The sequence below is a fragment of the Mytilus trossulus genome, chromosome 1, assembly GCF_036588685.1.
Source record: "Mytilus trossulus isolate FHL-02 chromosome 1, PNRI_Mtr1.1.1.hap1, whole genome shotgun sequence".
In the NCBI taxonomy this organism is placed as follows: Eukaryota; Metazoa; Mollusca; class Bivalvia; order Mytilida; family Mytilidae; genus Mytilus; species Mytilus trossulus.
This window is the reverse complement of record NC_086373.1, coordinates 107933152-107954806: the sequence shown is the minus strand read 5'-3', so window position 1 is coordinate 107954806 and position 21655 is coordinate 107933152. Positions and strand designations below refer to the sequence as shown.

General features: G+C 32.4%; 1 protein-coding gene across 4 annotated transcripts in view; it reads left to right on the top strand.

Annotated features, from left to right (window-relative positions):
• LOC134696700 (cyclin-G-associated kinase-like) overlaps positions 1-21655 on the top strand; it is a 35702-nt gene that overhangs the window by 8812 nt on the left and 5235 nt on the right. The window contains exons 3-20 of one of the 4 annotated variants that reach the window (XM_063558625.1): positions 4690-4749; positions 5047-5161; positions 5425-5564; positions 7438-7563; positions 8171-8260; positions 8702-8837; positions 9326-9469; positions 9802-9973; positions 10196-10248; positions 11146-11294; positions 14577-14699; positions 15055-15188; positions 16665-16778; positions 17194-17274; positions 17465-17582; positions 17983-18062; positions 18812-19008; positions 20376-21503. In XM_063558625.1, the coding sequence (XP_063414695.1) occupies positions 4690-4749; positions 5047-5161; positions 5425-5564; positions 7438-7563; positions 8171-8260; positions 8702-8837; positions 9326-9469; positions 9802-9973; positions 10196-10248; positions 11146-11294; positions 14577-14699; positions 15055-15188; positions 16665-16778; positions 17194-17274; positions 17465-17582; positions 17983-18062; positions 18812-19008; positions 20376-21503 (3160 nt within the window). The other 3 variants (XM_063558646.1, XM_063558630.1, XM_063558638.1) reach the window with 3 other exon arrangements.

Genomic DNA, 21655 nt, shown 5'->3' with positions numbered 1-21655 from the left:
AAAATGTAATGATGACCGTGCTTGAAACGGTCACATGTAAAGCTGGTCCAAGGACACAGTTATCAGTCCCTGGTGTAAACAGTGTATAACATGCATGTTTTATTTTATACACTTTCCAAATTTATTTCTTGATATTAGATGCTTGAAATATTAAGTAGGGGGATGTAATTACATGTTTAAAAAAAGTTGGGTGCTGAATTTTTATGTTAAGAAGTTAAGATTTCGTCCAGTTCAAAAAGGTCAAATTTTATCACGTCTGAAGCTGTCAAACTGAATTTTACACCCCTTAACACAGAATTGTCAATATTTTGAGTTAGAGCTGGTAGAAGTTTCTATAATTTTGATATTATTTGTCTCACTGGTAGTACACTGCACTGCACTTGATAAATCCTTTGAGAAAGAGCAGGTGCAATTTTTTTTATTTGAATTTATTGTCTAAACGAAATAACTGTTCTCGGGCCAGCTCTTTCTGCGGTGTCCTGTATTTAATTAACAAAAACGAACATGAGCTTTCACGAGTGAATTTAATAGTATTGCATGTAGTATTTTAACGCACTGAATAGTAAATAGAAAGCATCTCATTGATACTCAGGAAAATCTAATAGTTGAATTCGAATGCCAAACGGTCTTCATTAAATGTTTTGACTCCGGATTCATTGACATTTTATCCAGAGTTTTTTAGAACGCAAACCGATAGTGTACTTTTGAAATGTGATCTATAAACAGAATGAATCAATACATGTAGGATTGTTGGTCAACACAATGAATACAATTTTCAAAACCGTACCATAGTACAAGTATGTAGATGCTATAGGGTTAAACTATTAAAACAAACCGTGAAATAAAATTTGAATTGAAATTTCACAAAAAACTAACGTTCCTGTTAGATTTTTTTTCCTTCAAATCCTTTGAATATATTATATAATATCAATAAACACGAACGTCAAGTATTAACACGTAATTAGATTTTGTTGTGATAATTGTAAATTATTTTAGGGGTGACGTGAGCTGCAAGGATTTAAAATTATGCTTCATGAATTGAAAACAGACAAGTATTTTGATTTACAACCGTTTATAATTTGAATATTTAATAAACGTATCTTACTTTCCATTTATGTATACATAATAATACCAAAAAAAATAAATAATAATTACTCTTAAAACCCAAATAACAAAATGGTATGAAATAAATAACTAAGAAATACAACGATTATAGTTTATAAACATTTTTTTGTTAATGCAAGAATTTATTAAGATTTAAATTTTAAGTTTCCTGTACCAATTTATATTTAAAAATACCATAGCAGAGTATCTTGCCATATAAAAAGCTTATTCCTCAATTGCAACTCTGAAAACATTCTGATTTCAATCATTGTTAGTTTCTTCAAAATCATAAATACATTATACAGTATATATTTTTAGCTCACCTGGCCCGAAGGGCCAAGTGAGCTTTTCTCATCACTTGGCGTCCATCGTCCGTCGTCGTCCGTCGTCGTCCGTCGTCGTCCGTCGTTGTCCGTCGTCGTCTGTCGTCGTCGTCCGTCGTGGTCGTCGTCCGTCGTCGTTAACTTTTACAAAAATCTTCTCCTCTGAAACTACTGGGCCAAATCAAACCAAACTTGGCCACAATCATCATTGGGGTATCTAGTTTAAAAAATGTGTGGCGTGACCCGGTCAACCAACCAAGATGTCTGCCACGGCTAAAAATAGAACATAGGGGTAAAATGCAGTTTTTGGCTTATAACTCAAAAACCAAAGCATTTAGAGCAAATCTGACATGGGGTAAAAATGTTTATCAGGTCAAGATCTATCTGCCCTGAAATTTTCAGATGAATCGGTCAATCGGTTGTTGGGTTGCTGCCCCTGAATTGGTAATTTTGAAGAAATTTTGCTGTTTTTGGTTATTATCTTGAATATTATTATAGTTAGAGATAAACTGTAAACAGCAATAATGTTCAGCAAAGTAAGATCTACAAATAAGTCACATGACCAAAATGGTCAGTTGACCCGTTTAGGAGTTATTGCCCTTTATAGTCAATTTTTAACCATTTTTCGTTAATTAAAGTAATCTTTTACAAAAATCTTCTCCTCTGAAACTACTTGGCCAAATTAATCCAAACTTGGCCACAATCATCTTTGGGGTATCTAGTTTAAAAAATGTGTGGCGTGACCTGGTCAACCAACCAAGATGGCCGCCACGGCTAAAAATAGAACAAAGGGGTAAAATGCAGTTTTTGGCTTATAACTCAAAAACCAAAGCATTTTGAGGAAATCTGACATGGGATAAAAATGTTTATCAGGTCAAGATCTATCTGCCCTAAAATTTTCAGATGAATCGGTCAATCGGTTGTTGGGTTGCTGCCCCTGAATTGGTAATTTTGAGGAAATTTTGCTGTTTTTGGTTATTATCTTGAATATTATTATAGATAGAGATAAACTGTAAACAGCAATAATGTTCAGCAAAGTAAGATCTACAAATAAGTCAACATGACCAAAATGGTCAGTTGACCCGTTTAGGAGTTATTGCCCTTTATAGTCAATTTTTAACCATTTTTCGTTCATTAAAGTAATCTTTTACAAAAATCTTCTCCTCTGAAACTACTTGGCCAAATTAATCCAAACTTGGCCACAATCATCTTTGGGGTATCTAGTTTAAAAAATGTGTGGCGTGACCTGGTCAACCAACCAAGATGGCCGCCACCGCTAAAAATAGAACATAGGGGTAAAATGCAGTTTTTGGCTTATAACTCAAAAACCAAAGCATTTTGAGGAAATCTGACATGGGATAAAAATGTTTATCAGGTCAAGAACTATCTGCCCTGAAATTTTCAGATGAATCGGTCAATCGGTTGTTGGGTTGCTGCCCCTGAATTGGTAATTTTGAGGAAATTTTGCTGTTTTTGGTTATTATCTTGAATATTATTATAGATAGAGATAAATTGTAAACAGCAATAATGTTCAGCAAAGTAAGATCTACAAATAAGTCAACATGACCAAAATGGTCAGTTGACCCTTTTAGGAGTTATTGCCCTTTATAGTCAATCTTTAACCATTTTTCATAAATCTAAGTAATCTTTTACAAAATCTCCACTTAAACTACTAGGCCACAATCATCTTTGGGGTATCTAGTTTGAAAAATGTGTCCGATGACCTGGCCATTCAACCAAGATGGCCGCCACGGCTAAAAATAGAACATAGGGGTAAAATGCAGTTTTTTGCTTATAACTATGAAACCAAAGCATCTAGAGCAAATCTGACAAGAAGTTAAATTGTTAATCAAGTCAATATCTATCTGTCCTTTTTCAGATGAATTGGACAACTGGTTGTTGGGTTGCTGCCCTCCAATTGGTAATTTTTAAAGAAATTTTGCCGTTTTTGGTTATCTTGAATACTATTATAGATAGCGATAAACTGTAAACAGCAATAATGTTCAGCAAAGTAAGATCTACAAATAAGTCAACATGACCTAAATGGTCAATTGACCCCTTAAGGAGTTATTGCCCTTTATAGTCAATTTTTAACAATTTTCATTAATTTGGTAAATTTATGTAAATTTTTACCAAATATAGTTCTCTGTTACTAATGGGCAAAGTTCATGATAGATATAATTGTAAGAAGCAAAATCGTTCAGTAAAGTAAGAACTTCAAACACATCACCATCACCAAAATACAATTTTGTCATGAATCCATTTGTGTCCTTTGTTTAATATGCACATAGACCAAGGTGAGCGACACAGGCTCTTTAGAGCCTCTAGTTATCTTTCTGTTTCCGATCTAATATAAATATTTAACCAGAATGTTCTCTCTCGTAAGTCTGTGATGAAATACACAGTATCCCGTGGTTCAATCTTCAAACATAATTAACCTACATGTTTTTGAGACAACAGACACTTCCCCGTTATAATTGACCTAGATACACAGTATACAGTGGTCGTTTTAACACATCTTATTGCATCGTCAAGGGCCATCAAGGGACCACATCAAAGACTTGATAACGACCTGTTTAGACCTGTATAAATAAGCGAAAACTTTCGAGACGTTCCGAGAAATTTATTCTGACTTCCGGCCGAGAGATATCGAGTGGCCCATAGACACATCCAAAACTCACCAATATATAAGCATGAACCCCCTGAGCAAAAAAGATTGCCACAATATAGCTAGTAATACTAAAAGTGCAGACAAATTGTCATATAAATCAATCAATCAAAATAAGTGTCTTAGCAGCTAGCTCTACCAGTAGTTATGTTTCATCATAGACAGTGCTTTACATATCACCTTAGTATCACAACAGTTTTTGATGGACAAAGAAAAACTAAGATGTGAGATTTCTATATTTATGAACCAGAATTTCAAAATTTTTATACATTATATCAGCAAAATACTAATTCTACTACTGCATCAACCAGATATAAGAATTAATTGCTATAATGATGATAATATAAGAATGGGGCTTCTAATGGTAAATTAACACTAGGCAGTGTTGTACAAGTAGGTGACATTGTTAAGCCATATTACCACAAGAATGAAAGATATAAGAAGCCTTTTACATTCTTTCACAAAAACAAATTGAATTCAGGAGGGTGGTTGGATGTTTGAAGCTACATGTAACTTTAGATACCATGATTAGTAAAAAATTATAATTTTGACATTAAAAATACAATATTTGTATGATTTTGATTATGTTTTCAGAGGTTATTAGCCAATGATGAAGAAAAGAACAAAGCAGTATTGGAAGAGATTAGATTCATGGTATCCATTACTATAAATACTACAGATAACATTGATTATCTATATGTTGGTAGTACAAGAAGAAATAAGTTAAATGTCTTGTTCTTTATAATGGGTTTCTTTAGTATGTCTGTCAATAGCTGTAAGCTAAAACTGCAAAGGTTCCTGGCTAGGGACAGGAAAATAACCAAGAAATAATGTTCAATTAGCGGGGTATTTTTTTAAAATTAAATATTATAACATGAAAAAAGACTTTCAATTATGTATTTGTAACAAGATTATTAATATACTACATATGGTTCCTTAACCACTTCCTAGAAAAAGTTAACAGGTCACAGTAACATTGTACAGTTCATAGCGGCTGCATCTATTGGTAAGGAGGAATCAGGACACGGCCAGGCAGAATATCTCTTACTGATGGAACTATGTGGTGGTAAGTCCACTACATTTACTTTATTTAGACAAAGAAATTCACAGACCATAACAAAAACCGATGTTTGTCCGATGTTCACGATACATTCAGATTTGTACATTTCTTAAATTTGTAACATGGAAAGTTTGAAACTTTAAAAAAGAGAAAATTAAAGTGAAAATAAAATAAGTTTGAAGAAAAATATTAAGATTCTTTAAACAAACAAGTCCTATTGAACAAACAATAATTCATTATAATTTGATAATAATGTGATAATTTTACAGGTGGTCAGTTAGTCGATATTATAAATAGAAGACCTGGTCCTTTACCATGTGACCAAGTGTTGTTATCTTTCTACCAAACATGTCGAGCAGTCCAACACATGCATAGACAGAACCCACCTATAGTCCACAGAGATCTTAAGGTGAGATAACTCCCAACACATGCATAGACAGAACCCACCTATAGTCCACAGAGATCTTAAGGTGAGATAACTCTCAACACATGCATAGACAGAACCCACCTATAGTCCACAGAGATCTTAAGGTGAGATAACTCTCAACACATGCATAGACAGAACCCACCTATAGTCCACAGAGATCTTAAGGTGAGATAACTCCCAACACATGCATAGACAGAACCCACCTATAGTCCACAGAGATCTTAAGGTGAGATAACTCTAGAATTAATAGTCATCTAATGGTCCTTTACCATGTGACCAAGTGTTGTTATCTTTCTATCAAACATGTCGAGCAGTCCAACACATGCATAGACAGAACCCACCTATAGTCCACAGAGATCTTAAGGTGAGATAACTCTAGATTTAATAGTCATCTAATGGTCCTTTACCATGTGACCAAGTATTGTTATCTTTCTATCAAACATGTCGAGCAGTCCAGCACATGCATAGACAGAACCCACCTATAGTCCACAGAGATCTTAAGGTGAGATAACTCTAGATTTAATAGTCATCTAATGGTCCTTTACCATGTGACCAAGTGTTGTTATCTTTCTATCAAACATGTCGAGCAGTCCAACACATGCATAGACAGAACCCACCTATAGTCCACAGAGATCTTAAGGTGAGATAACTCCCAACACATGCATAGACAGAACCCACCTATAGTCCACAGAGATCTTAAGGTGAGATAACTTTAGATTTAATAATCATCTAATGGTCCTTTACCATGTGACCAGGTGTTGTTATCTTTCTATCAAACATGTCGAGCAGTCCAGCACATGCATAGACAGAACCCACCTATAGTCCACAGAGATCTTAAGGTGAGATAACTCTAGATTTAATAGTCATCTAATGGTCCTTTACCATGTGACCAAGTGTTGTTATCTTTCTATCAAACATGTCGAGCAGTCCAACACATGCATAGACAGAACCCACCTATAGTCCACAGAGATCTTAAGGTGAGATAACTCCCAACACATGCATAGACAGAACCCACCTATAGTCCACAGAGATCTTAAGGTGAGATAACTCCCAACACATGCATAGACAGAACCCACCTATAGTCCACAGAGATCTTAAGGTGAGATAACTCCCAACACATGCATAGACAGAACCCACCTATAGTCCACAGAGATCTTAAGGTGAGATAACTCCCAACACATGCATAGACAGAACCCACCTATAGTCCACAGAGATCTTAAGGTGAGATAACTCCCAACACATGCATAGACAGAACCCACCTATAGTCCACAGAGATCTTAAGGTGAGATAACTCCCAACACATGCATAGACAGAACCCACCTATAGTCCACAGAGATCTTAAGGTGAGATAACTCCCAACACATGCATAGACAGAACCCACCTATAGTCCACAGAGATCTTAAGGTGAGATAACTCCCAACACATGCATAGACAGAACCCACCTATAGTCCACAGAGATCTTAAGGTGAGATAACTCCCAACACATGCATAGACAAAACCCTCCTATAGTCCACAGAGATGTTAAGGTGAGATAACTCTAGATTTTGATAATCATCTAATGGTAGGATATACATGATATATATACTATCCAAAAACTGAACAGAACCAACAATAAGTTTACTAAGATATTATTGTAGAACTGAGCCATTCATAGAGCACCATGACCTCAGAAATCCAAGTAACGTGTTTAAGCCTTGATAATTAGAAATCCTTGATGAAATTCTTCAAAATTGATGAAATTTATTTGACTTATGACTTTTCTTTTGTGTTCTTAATTTGTGATAACTGGAAAGATATAATTTCATACTTCATGGAAAACTTTGAGTTTAATAAATAATGAATTGATTTGTTTCAGGTAGAAAATTTGCTTTTGAGTTCCCAAGGATCCATAAAGCTATGTGATTTTGGTAGTGCTACAACAAAGACCCATTATCCTGATTCTGGTTGGTCTGCTATACAGAGGAGTCTTGTTGAAGATGAGGTAACAATTATAATGATATTATTGCATGAACAAAACATACTGAATATGATTTCTGTTCTTCTTCATGTTTAATTAATGTAGATGTGGTGCCTTCCACCATATTGAATCTTAAAGCAGCAGCACACAATTAATCTAGTTGCAAATATTAAGAGAAGAATTAAAATCATTTGTTAGGCTTTTCATCTGGGCTGCTGCCATACAGTGTCTGAGCATTTACCCATGAACTGTTCAACTAATTATTTTCAAATTTGATTTTATACTTTGTTACTGTTAACAAAATGGAGGTCAAATTTAATATTGATGATTGTCACTTTTACCATTCTGGAGTTATGGTCCTTGTGATATTGAAATATGACAGGAGTGGTCTAAGTAGTTGTATCACTAGCCTGTCAATACTGAAGTTGTCAGTTTAAACCAGTACTAGACTCAAGTCTGTAATGACTAGTATTGTCAACTTTTCTACCAAAGGTCGGTGGTTCTCTATGGACATTCCTGCTTCCTCCACCACAAAATTGTGCTGAAAGTGGCGTTAAACATCAGTCAATAAATCAATCAAGAAAACCAGAAAAAAGAAAGTTACAAGTTTGTTTTTTGGTTTATTTTTTAGATTACAAGAAACACTACACCTATGTATAGATCTCCAGAAATGTTAGACTTATACATGAATTATCCTATCTGTGAAAGTCTAGATATATGGGTAAGTTCATTGAAATGTAAATATATTTGTTCATTTAATTTGTACATTCTGTTTCAGATAAATATTTGAGATCATCTAAGAAGAAAAACAGAGTAAAAAAAATTTAAATAGCAATTAATTTATGTTTAAACTCTGGTAAAACAGTTTCCACAGGTTTCTGATCAATGCAAAGTTTGGAAAAATAAGATTTTAAGTTACCATTTTAAGTGCTAGTATAATTAAAGCTTTATTATTCAACTGTTGAACAGCTAATAGAATTTAAAAATTTCTTATTGAGGAGTGATTTTGAGGTTATATCATCATCATTTCTCAGGACATAACAGAAGTATATATTGAAGGTGATATTTTATTGCAAAGTTAATGAGAAGCAATTTCAATGGACTTATAATTTGTATGAATGTACAATTTACTGCAATTTTACCAACATATCTTTTCTTGTAGGCACTTGGTTGTGTGCTATATCTTCTATGTTTCAATGTACATCCATTCGAAGACTCAGCTAAACTTAGAATCATCAATGGTAACTATACCATCCCAGATACAGACAGAGAGTACACAGTATTCCATGATCTCATCAGTAAGTGTGTATTACATTATAGATTTTAATGGGAAAACAATTCTTGTTCTAAAAGTTAACAAATTCATTGCAATAATTTTCACCAATTACCTCAAATATTGCTACTATTTTAAATCAAGACAACAGAAGAGTATGATTTTTGTTACAGCTGGTTTTTAAAAAAATATCCATTGTGTACATGTAGATAAACATGTGGTGTGATTGCTAATGATACAGCTGTACACAAGAGACCAAACAGTTAATGAAATAAAACCTCAATGAAATGAATTTGTAGACAGCCCTCTCACATGCAAAATTAAGGCACTGGCACACATTCTACTGCATCTACACTGTGACCACACAGCATGAGTGTGAATCATAACATGAATGGATTTCAAATTCACATACACATTTTATTTAGGATATATTTATTACCAATAAATCCAAATAGCACATAAAACATTAATGTTTGACAAATTTTACAACATTTTGATTGGTCTATTTTATAGGATCTTTGTTAAAAGTGAACCCCAATGATAGACCTAACATAACTGATGTATTAGACAGATTACAGGAGGTAGCAGCGGCCAGAAATATCAACTTAAAAACTCCACTTAATATAACTGAGGGAATAACTGCTACACCTTTCTCAGGTAAAACTCTTCAAATAGCTAGCTGGTTAAACTCAACATGTGCAAGTTAACATGATTCTTTGTTTTAACCTTTTTAAACCATTATATATTACAAACAGAATATATATCACCATTCACATGTGTAAATAATAATATATGAGTTGCACACTGTTCTTAAACATAGTGAAATTATTTCGGGAGAAAAATGAAATAGGTGTTTTATGAAGAAAGTTATATGTGCATGGTTGTTATAACTAGCAGGTTTTTATGTCAAATGGTATTACAGTTTAGAAATGATCTTCTTAGGATGCTTCTTTTACCATGATCATTAAATATCTTTATTATTTTAATAGATAATTCAGATTCCCCAGTTAGACAAGCACCACCCCCACAACCTCAACCTTCGGCATACAATGAGGGACAAACCACAGCAGGGTCAATATTTAGTTCATTGAAAGGTGGAGCAGGAAGTTTAATGAAAAATATCAAAGATGCTTCAGCCAAAGTCATGGAAACAGTCTCAGCGTAAGTTTGAATATATAACTATGTTATACCATTTAATGATGTGAAATTATTATTTTATGACTAGTGTTTATAAAAGTATCATTTACTGTAAACAATTCAAGATATATCAAACAAAATATTGAAATAACCAATTGTAATGAGTCTATTGAAGAAAAGTTTAAATGATATATTTTCAAAACAACACTAAAAAAAATTATTATTGAAATATTTACTTTATTTCAGAACTGTGAACAAGGCAGATTTGGATTTGAGTTATATCACATCTAGAGTTGTAGGTAATGTACTTTTTTGGATTGATATGTTTTCATCATGAATGAATTTGTTCTTTAATTTCTTCATTAGCCTGTATATTATTCTAGATACATTCTCAAAAGCTATTTTGACTTGTAAAGTTACCTAGACTTTGAATGATTAAACAACTAATACTTTAAACAAAATGTATCATTTCAAACACAAGAAAAAAAATCTGATATCAGAAACAGATGAATGGGTGGCTGTTGAACATTCAGTGGCAATTAAAGAGCATATTTAGAATAAAAAGATGTTAATTATATATGAACATGAATCCTGCTTTGTGCAAGACTGACACTCTGAGCAGGATTTTGAACACACTAGCTTTCAAGGCAACAGTCTGCATGAAAACACATCACCATACTAGTACACATTTGTGTACTAAAAGCTAACCAGTCTCCTCTTAATAATGCATGCTTTAAGATGAAGCAGCAAAACCAATTGTAAAGTTGTTTGTTTAACATGACCTGGAATCAAACCTGCATTCATTGCCACATCACAACTTCCAAAATGGTTATCAGAATACAAAGTAAATATATGGGTTTTAACATTAGGTAGCTAGCCAGGTAATTCATTAAAAAAAAAGATGAAATGATATGATTGCCAACCTTCTACCAGAGACCAAATGACCTAGAAGATTGCAACTGTAGGTCACCAGATGGCCTTTAATGCTTTGCAGAACTCATAAGGCATGGCAAGTTATAAAAGGCCTATTCATGCTAGTGTGTGCCCAACCCTCCCTATAACCTGGGTTAGTGGTGAAAAGCACAACAAAAGAACAAACTATACAAAACAATAATTAGTTCTATTTTCCTATTTTCAGTTGATACTTTCAGAGAATATTGAATGATTTATTTAGACTAATAATATTTCTATTACAGTTATGTCATTCCCATCAGAGGGTGTTGAATCAGCTTTTAAGAATCATATAGATGAAGTTAAGAATTATCTAGACTACAAACATAAAAGTTCATATGCAGTATACAATATATCACAGAAAAGTTATAGGACCATCAAATTTGAAAACAGGGTTGGTATTTATCTATGCATTAGCAGCACGTACTTCAATTCTAAATTAGAAATTACACGTAAAAAAATCACATTGTATATGACTTTTGACATTTGCCATGACTTTTTTGGCAATTTTATTATTATTTGTCTTACTGTTATTGAATTTTCTTTACAACTTTCATCTCCTTTGATGTTCAAGAATAGAAACTCTCATCCAGGTGATCATATTTCTATAAACTATAGCAAGTTATAGAAATACTTAATATTTTTTTGACAAGATTTCAAAACAGATGAGGTGACAAATTATAATTTTACTTTTTCTAGGCGTCTTTTGGTCATATGTACTGTTTCTACATAGTTATGCATCAATTGGCTTTAAAAGGGTTTGAATTTAATGTCTTGTAAATGTAAATTCAGAAAAACACTTTGGATACACCAAATTAATAAACTGTTTAACAGTAATATCAGAAAAGCAATTCGAATAAGGGATAGATTACGAAAAAAATCAATTAAATCTAAAAAAGAAACGGATATTAATAAATATAAGAAACAGAGGAATAAAGTGAACAATATGAAAAAGGAAGCGAAAGAAAATTTTGAGAAAAACTTGGAAAATATAATACTAGATAACGCTTCAAATTCTAAGACTTATTGGAAAATTATGAAGATGCTGATTAAGCCAAATAGAGGATCTAATAACATACCCCCATTAAAAAATATTCTTAATGATAATCGTTTTGAGGAGTTCGCCGATAGAGACGACGAGAAATGCGACATTCTAAATAAGTATTTTTGTTTCATTTCATCGCTAGCAGATGTTGATGCTCAATTACCCGATTTCGACAAAAAAACTAACAATTTATTGAATGATATAGTGATTAGTACTAGTGAAATTGTTGATATCATAAAAACTATAAATCCCAAAAAAGCATCCGGCCCGGATGTCATTAGTCATAAGATGCTTAAAATTTGTCCCGACAAAATTGCAATTCCATTATGTATTATATTTAATAAATCCTTGCATCAGTGCAAATATCCTTCCAGCTGGAAAATTGCAAATGTTATAGCCTTATTTAAAAAGGGGGATAGTTCATTACCTTCAAATTATAGACCTATATCACTCATAAGTTGCATAGGCAAAGTCATGGAACGTGTTGTATATAAATATGTTTACAACCACTTACAAAGATTTAAATTAATTTATGAGTACCAATCGGGTTTTCTTCCTAAATGTTCAACGGTTTACCAACTGTTTGAAATATATAATTGCATATTGAACTCACTTGAAAAGAAAGAGATAAGTTGTTTTGTTTTTGCGATTTTTCTAGAGCCTTTGATAAAGTTTGGCATGATGGTTTATTACATAAAATGAAGGCTTATGGTATAAATGGAAATCTGTTAAAATGGTTTAGAAGCTACTTAAGTGATAGAAAACAAAGGGTGGTTATCAAGCAATCTTCTTCAAAACTTTGCAGTATTTCAGCTGGAGTTCCTCAAGGGTCGGTCCTTGGACCATTACTTTTTATAATATATATAAATGATATTGCAGAAAGACTTATTTCACTGTGCAGACTCTTCGCAGATGACACATCGTTCAGCTGTGCGGATCGTGATGCTTTTCAGATAGAAACTGTGATAAACCATGATCTAGAACAGCTGAACGAATGGTCCAAAAAATGGCTAATGTCTTTTAATCCAGATAAAACAGAAATTATGTTATTTTCTAATGTTGAAACCCCAGAAATGAACTTTATATTCAATGATAAAAATATACCTATTACAAATATGCATAAACATTTAGGGGTTACATTTAGCAATGATGCTAAATGGAATGCCCACGTTGATAATATTATATCAAGCACGTCTAAACATATAAATATGCTAAGGAAGTTGAAATATAAACTGAGCAGGAAAAATTTAGAAAAACTCTATTTAGTTTTTATAAGACCTTTATTTGAGTATGCAAGTGAGGTTTGGGATAATATTGGGGTAGGTTATGTCAATAAACTGGAGCAATTACAGCTCCAAGCTGCTAGGATAGTTACGGGCTTACCTATATTCACAAGCTTAAGGGCTATTTATGAAGAACTTGGATGGGAAACATTAGCTGAAAGAAGAGAGAGAAGAAAAATCCAAATGTTTTATAATATTCAAAATAATAATGTTCCAGACTATTTGTCAAATTTAATTCCCCAAAAAATACAAAGTATGACGGTTTATCCTCTACGCAATGGAAATGACATCATTATTCCATTCTGCAGACTAGCATTAACTAATGATTCTTTTATTCCATCAACCATACGTCTTTGGAATAATCTTGATGATTCAACTCGTGATGTGGAATCAATTAATAAATTTAAAACTGAACTAAAAAACCGTTACCCTCAGAGTAATATTTTTGTTCCGAAGCAATATGAATTTGGAAATCGAAAATTGAATATAATTCTCACCCAACTTCGATGTTTTGCATCATCCTTAATCTATGATCTATATAGGGTCAACATTATTTCTGACCCTTCCTGCCGCTGTGGTGTTAATCGTGAAGATTCCTATCATTTCTTTTTTAAATGTATATTATATTCAGACATACGAAATAAAATGTTTGAAAGTCTTCGCTGGCTTCCAAATGATTGTAAAATCAACATAGAACTACTTACCTCGGGTAGTTGTCTTCTTACTTTAGAGCAAAACCGAAACATTTTCAAAAATGTCTTTGAGTTTATTAAAAGTTCGGAAAGATTTCAAATTGTCTAGGTAGCAAACCATGATCGCACACACATCATCATCTAAGATTTCTTTTCCCTTTTTTTTGTCCTTTTTATTTTTTTTTTAATTTGGGTTTTGTTTTTTTATTATTTTTTTGTTTTTTTTGTTTTTTTCTGTTTTCAAAATAATTTATTCATTTATATATTTTTATTTTTATTTATTTTTTCTGTATTATTATTGTTTTCTTTGTCTTCAATCTTCAATTTTCCGTCTTTTGATCCATATTTATATATATAATAAGATATACCATTCTTTACATGCATGCTCATACATACATATATTTTTGTATTATATTGCTATAAATGTTAAATGGAGAAGACTTCATAAGTCTGTTTGACTTGTGTCTTATCCAATTTGTACTTTAACAAATAAAATATGTTTAAACTAATAAACTGTTATCTTCAAAAACAAATTATCGGCAAACTATTATAATTCATTATACATGTATTTAAAATTGCATATCTAGGTTTAAATCTATTTTAAACTGATGCATTAACATTTCACAAATCAAAAATGTTTTACATATACATTATAGGTATCAGAATGTGGTTGGACAGCTAGGAAAGCCCCAACACTTGCCAATCTCTTTGCTATTTGTAAGAATATGCATTTATGGCTCAGACAAAATCCACATAATATATGTGTGGTACATTGTTTAGTAAGTGATATATAAAACTATGTTTCTTAAATCATAAATGTTAAATACTTCATACATTTTTTATACTTGTGGTTTGTAATATGATATACTTTAAAAACCAAATTTTGAGTCAAATTTAATTCTGACAGTATATAGATAAGTTATGTTGAAATATTTCTCATACACTTTGATCAGATGAGTAAATAAAACTTGTTTCTATGATAATAAAAAAAGCTGGAACAAAGTTGAGATAGAACACCAGATATCTGTTGAAGCTGTGAGATAAAAAAGAATAACAAAATAAAAAGAATTACTCCTGTAATTTACATTAATATGACAATAAACCTATTTACATGTATATGATTTATTATTATAGGATGGTAAAGCTTCCTCAGCCACAGTCATTGGAGCATTCCTTGTGTTCTGTAGATTGTTTGAATCTAGTCAACAAGCTTTACATTTGTTCTCCTCGAAGAGATGCCAGCCAGGCCTGTCTCCTGCTCAGAGAAGGTATAATTGTCGAATTCCAAATCATAGTAGTAAACAAGGATTTCACTTGTTACCTACAAATCCAACAACAAAAGCTGGTCTAGTTTTCACTTCATCAATCTGTCAGTCTGTCCAAAAGTCCTTCAGAAGAAAACAATGATAGTTTTGTTGTCTATACACAAACTGAATGCTTCTTTTTGTAAATTTATTGCGATATAAAAACATTGACTGAAGTATTATTTGTATGAAGCACTTTTACAATCCTATAAAATTACAAAAGAAGCATTCAATTGTTATAATTACATTATTTTTGCTAGGATCATGAAAACACGTTTTCTATCAAGGTTTTCTTTTATTTACCTGTGCACTTTATTGTGGAGGCACGTGTCATCATGAATGAACATTACATTTCATTTTGAAATGAAGGTTAATTTCAAAACGACTCAAGATTCAATATAAATCAAAATAGCATATTAAAATGAATAAAATTGATTAAGGAAATGGAGAATGTATCAAAGAGACAACAGCCAAAGGTCACCAATGGGTCTTCAATGTAGCGAGAAACTCCCACACCCGTAGGCGTCTTTCAGCTGGCCCCTTAAAAATATGTATACTAGTACAGTGATAATGGACGTCATACTAAACTCAGAATTATACACAAGAAACTAAAATTAAAAATCATACAAGACTAACAAAGGCCAGAGGCTCAGGACTTGGGACAGGCGCAAAATTGCGGTGGGATTAAACATGAGATCTCAACCCTCCTCCTATACCTCTAGCCAATGTAGAAAAGTAAACATACATGTCGTGTAATAATAATGAAATAAAATGATATATATTTGGTCTGCAGTTGATAAAATTGATGAGTTTACTATTCTAAAGGTAATTGATTAACCCCTGATAAAAGGAAAGATGTATAGATAAAGAACATATCTGAGAGGGAAGCTGAAACTTTGCACATGATTTCAGTGATAATTCAGAGAGAAAACCAGTAATTGGCAAATACAAAAGATTTTGAACTCTTACTGACAGTTTTTAACATATCACAAAAAAAGTATTTTGTCAATAAATACATTAAAGATTAGTGTTCTATTTTTTTCAGGTATATAGGGTACATTTCTGAGATGGTAGCTGATACCCCCTATTTACCTCACAGTTTAGATTTGTTTTTATATTTTTAGGTATATAGGGTACATTTCTGAGATGGTAGCTGATACCCCCTATTTACTTCACAGTTCAGATTTGTTTTTATATTTTTAGGTATATAGGGTACATTTCTGAGATGGTAGCTGATACCCCCTATTTACTTCACAGTTCAGATTTGTTTTTATATTTTTAGGTATATAGGGTACATTTCTGAGATGGTAGCTGATACCCCCTATTTACTTCACAGTTCAGATTTGTTTTTATATTTTTAGGTATATAGGGTACATTTCTGAGATGGTAGCTGATACCCCCTATTTACTTCACAGTTCAGATTTGTTTTTATATTTTTAGGTATATAGGGTACATTTCTGAGATGGTAGCTGACACCCCCTATTTACCTCACAGTAGGCCAGTGATGATAAAGAATCTTATCATGTCACCAGTTCCATTATTCAATAAAATGAGGTAGGTTATATCTAATGTTAAATTTATATACTATGTTATACCAGACCTCAAACTATATATTAATAAGGCTAATGAAATTTTGCACAATACCTTTATTAATCCACTGTTGAGATATGAACCTTGAAGATGAGAAAATTATCTCTTGATTTTATTTGAATTTACATGGAGTCATTCGTTAAAAAGAAAAGAACAACATTTTTGATATTCAAAACAATAATTTTCTGATGATATTGCAAGTACAATCACAAATTTAATACATACAATTTTAATTTTTTTTAACTCTATTATGATGTCTTATTGTTATTGAGTTATGTCCCTTTATAATCTTATATGCAAGCATCATCTGTGTCCCATGGACACATTCCCCATTTATTTTTTATAGGGTTTTTATATTGACATTATTCGTGTTTTATAGGAATGGCTGTCGACCATTTGTTGAGATTTTTGTTGGAGAAGATAGAATAATGTCAACATCTCAAGAATATGATAAGATGAGGTTTGTAATATAATGTTATTAAGGAAGATTGTAGGCATTGAAACATTAAAAAAAAATAATATTTGTTTAACTAAGTAAAAAATGGAGATTGAAAAAATTCCAGTAACAGGTATATTTTGAGGAAGAAAAAAATATATAAACTGGTTAAATCTGTTGAATGAATAAACTACTTATTTTGTTTTACTTACAGGGGTTTTGTTGTTGATGAAGGAAAAGCTATAATACCACTAGATATGTCAGTTGTTGGTGATATCACTGTGATAGCCTATCATGCAAGGTCAACATTTGGGGGCAAAGTTCAGGGCAAGGTAAAGTATTAAATTTCAACAACTAGGGCAAAGTTTACAGCAAGAGATCAATGCTATCGCACATTGACAAGGATTGGTGCTTTATAATTTTATCATAGGCTAAGTTACTTGCAAGTGCATTTGTGCAAGATCAAATAGGTGGAGTAAATGTACTGAACTCCATGGCTAACTTTAAGTTAAGGCAAAATTTATCTTCATCAACACACTTTACAGAATCTACCTATTGGGCCAAGAACTCAATATTGTTAATTTGTTGTTGTCTTGTTAGAATACAATCGAAATATATGCATCTAAATTATAACCAACCAACAAGCAAGCAGGCAAGCATGCAATTCCATTGTGAAAACTGTTTATTTCTACAATTATATATCTAACGAGATATAAAATTTGTTTCTTTTAGATAACATCAATGAAGATGTTTCAGTTACAGTTTCATACTGGTATGGTCAAACCTGACAGCACTAAGATGAAATTCACACAGTAAGTATACATAATCCTGTGGTCAAACCTGAAAGCACTAGTGTAGTTAAAACATATTTTATTGTTCAAAATGTAAAATGTGAAACACTTGCATTAAGTTCACAAAGTAAGTCTATAAGAAATGGAAGATCATGCTTTTACATCAGTCTTACATTCATCAAGAACAGTTTTTAGCTCACCTGGCCCAGAGGGCCAAGTGAGCTTATCTCATCAATTGGTGTCTGTCGTCCATTGTTAACTTTTTCAAAAATCTTCTCCTCTGAAACTGCTGGGCCAAATTTAACCAAACTTGGCCACAAGCATCATTGGGGTATCTTATTTCAAAAATGTGTCTAATGTCACTGCTAACCAACCAAGATGGCCACCATGGCTAAATATAGAACAAAGGGGGTAAAATGCAGTTTTTGGCTTATATCTCTGAAACTAAAGCAAAAGTATAACAGTTGCATTATTTTTATGCATCAATTGTAAATAAAAATATCTGGTGAGTGACACAGGCTCCTTGGAGCATCTAGTTTACTGGATATGGTCCTTGCAAATACACATATATGTAAATATGTACCATCAACATTCACATTTTTTCACCTTTTATTTTGCAAAACTTTAGTTGTGAAGTTGTAACAACCCATTAATCAACATTGTGGAATAAATCATTATCACTGAGTATTATATTGGCTTTACAAACTTGACCTTTTCAAGTTATACTTCAACTGCTTGTTGTCTTTATGTTGTTAGATGTTTTGTTGTAGATTTGATTTGGATCAGTTAGAAACAGCAGACAAGTATCCTGACCTCTTCTCTGTGTCATTAGATGTAATTGTATCACCCAATGAACGTCCTAGAACTGACAGTATGTACCCGTGGCAAAAATATGATACACAGAAACTGAACCCTAGGGTTTTATTCTCTTCCAAAGATGAACTGTACCAAGTTCTTAATGAGTTTGGTAAGTTATATTATCAGGATATCTTAGTAATAATAATAGAAGTTATAATAAATTTGCAGTAATAATAAAGAAATCTTTTCTTAGGTCCTCACATACAAATTACAATACAAATAAAAACATACATTTACTCAAAGTTACTTTGCAGTTTTTTTAGTTTAATATTGCTATTTTACAAAATTTTCCTTTGACCTTGCTGACTGATACTTTCCTTTCTCAGCATAGTAGAGTGATATGAAAAAATGTCGCAAGAAACTAAGTAAACACATACCTATTGTCAATGAAATTAACAAATTGGTCATAAGTAAAATAGCGATAAACAGATTATCATTTGTCATCGCAACGTACCGGCTCAAGTAAGAAAATCAATCTCATTGAGATAACCAACAATAATCTATAAATATCATTATAAACATGATAAAAGACAAAACTGTTAAAGAGGTGCATGAACAGGTAATACAAGTTAGTATGATATTGTTACTAAATTTACTTTGTCTACAGGGAAAACTGGTCTTAGAAAATTAAATAATGAACAGTTGAGAGATTTAGGGAATGCAATACTATTTATATGAGGCTATTGAAAATTGAATGTTGTTTTCCCCTAGCACAAGAATATTTTAAAGGATTGGCAGGCCAGAAAAAAACCCAATTCATTTTATTTTAATGTTTGGGAAAAATCAAACAAGGCACATACCATGTGGTACTGCAGAGAATTTTCTTAAACTGCAGACAGGAAATTCATCTGTTAAAAGAATAAAATTACCTGGAGGGTAAAAACAACATAGCAGGGTTAAGGGAAACTACTAATATTTTGCATGGCTAAGGCAAGAATAATCAATACTCTGTTCACTTTTCTTAATCACATTAAAGTAAGTATTTACTGTAGACATAAAGCATAAATATTTATTTATTTCATAAAACCATGCTTTTGTTATATATATATATAGATTCTTACATTGATACCAGTGGATTATCGGATTTATACAATCGAGATAGTTAAATTATCAATTTTAAAGTCCGAGCCGCCTAATTATAATTTAACTATGGAGATTGGATAAATCCGATAATCCACGAGTAACTATGTAAGAATATGTTTCTCTAATGATTAAAAAGACATTTTCTTTTCTTGTAAACTGAAAATCCCCTTCGAGTGCCTTTCACATTGCACGAAGTTGTCAATTTCATTAACACCTGTTATCAAATTTTGATTCATCCAGTTAGCTAAAAAGGTCATGACCCTTAAAATCATCCAATGATCTTTTGAGATCACCAGCAACCACACGTTGATTAATTTTTTTTATACAATGGGTTCGGAAAGGGATAAATTTCAATAGAATTAGAGAAATAGTTTTATACAATTTCTACAACAGGTATATCAGAAAGAGTAAAATCCAGATTACACAGGACTACCAGTCAACCTAGTAGTGAGAACAGCAGTCCTGCTCATGTACCAAAGCCACAAGAACCAAAACAAGAAACCATGAAAAAAGAGGAACCAGTTAACAAGACAAGTTTCTTTGACAGTTTGAGTTGGCAACAGGAAGAATCAAAAGGACAGGGTGAAGTAAAGAGTTTTGCTGATAGAGAATCAGAATCAGGTCTTCTCAGCGGCAGTGAAGATGATGAAGATGACTTTGCTGCGTTAACAAGTGAACGTATGAAAGGATTATCTAATGGTAATAGTGGATCACAAAATTCTATTGGTGGAAAGAAATCACCAAATGTTGACTTGTTTTCTTCTGGAAATAACACAGATAATGTGGATTTATTTTCAATGGGGAATCAGTCAAAACAACAAGATGTTGACTTTTTCTCATCAGGAAATAAAAGTGAAAATGAAGATTTGTTTTCATTAGGAAACCAGTCAAAACCACAAAACGTTGACCTGTTTGCGTCACAACCTGATAATCAATTATTTGATTTGTCAGGTGAAGAAGCTGTATTAGATTCTAAAAATGGAGGTATGACAGAACAAATAGATTTACTTAATATAGATGGACCTAATGATTTTCTAGGTGGACCACAAAATAGTGCACCTAATGATCAGCAATCTTCATTTGATCCTTTCCAGGAATTGTCTTCTCGACAGACTAATGCATTCCCATCAGCCAACACTACCCAGAAACCATCTGGAACATTCGATCCATTCCAAACAAGTGTCTCAAACAATTCCAATAATACTCAAGAAGATGACTTTATAAAAATGATGGAAAGTAGTTCCTCAAATGACACTGGTCCAAATTTACTAGGAAACTGGGACAGTGCAAACGTAGTTAAGTTTAATACATCAAACATTCCAGTAAATAATAGATCAAGTTCTAACTTACGACAAAGTCATTCTGCGTCTAACTTAGGAGGTATACAACAGAATAATAGTGGAACTAAAATGCCAGCAATGGGAGGATTTGGTTCACAACAAAATATTTTATCTGCTAATCAGGCTAAGCCAGCTCAACAACAACAACAATCCAAAAAACTGGATCCATTTGCTGACTTAGGTAAGCTCATATGGTTTTGCAGATCAGTTAATCTTCTTCATAGCACGTATCAGAGAAATAAACAGGGGTGTTCTACTTGACCATTAAAGTTGTTTTTTGTTTTTGGTTGTTAATTCATTTTAAAAGCCAATAATAGCTATTATAATATATGT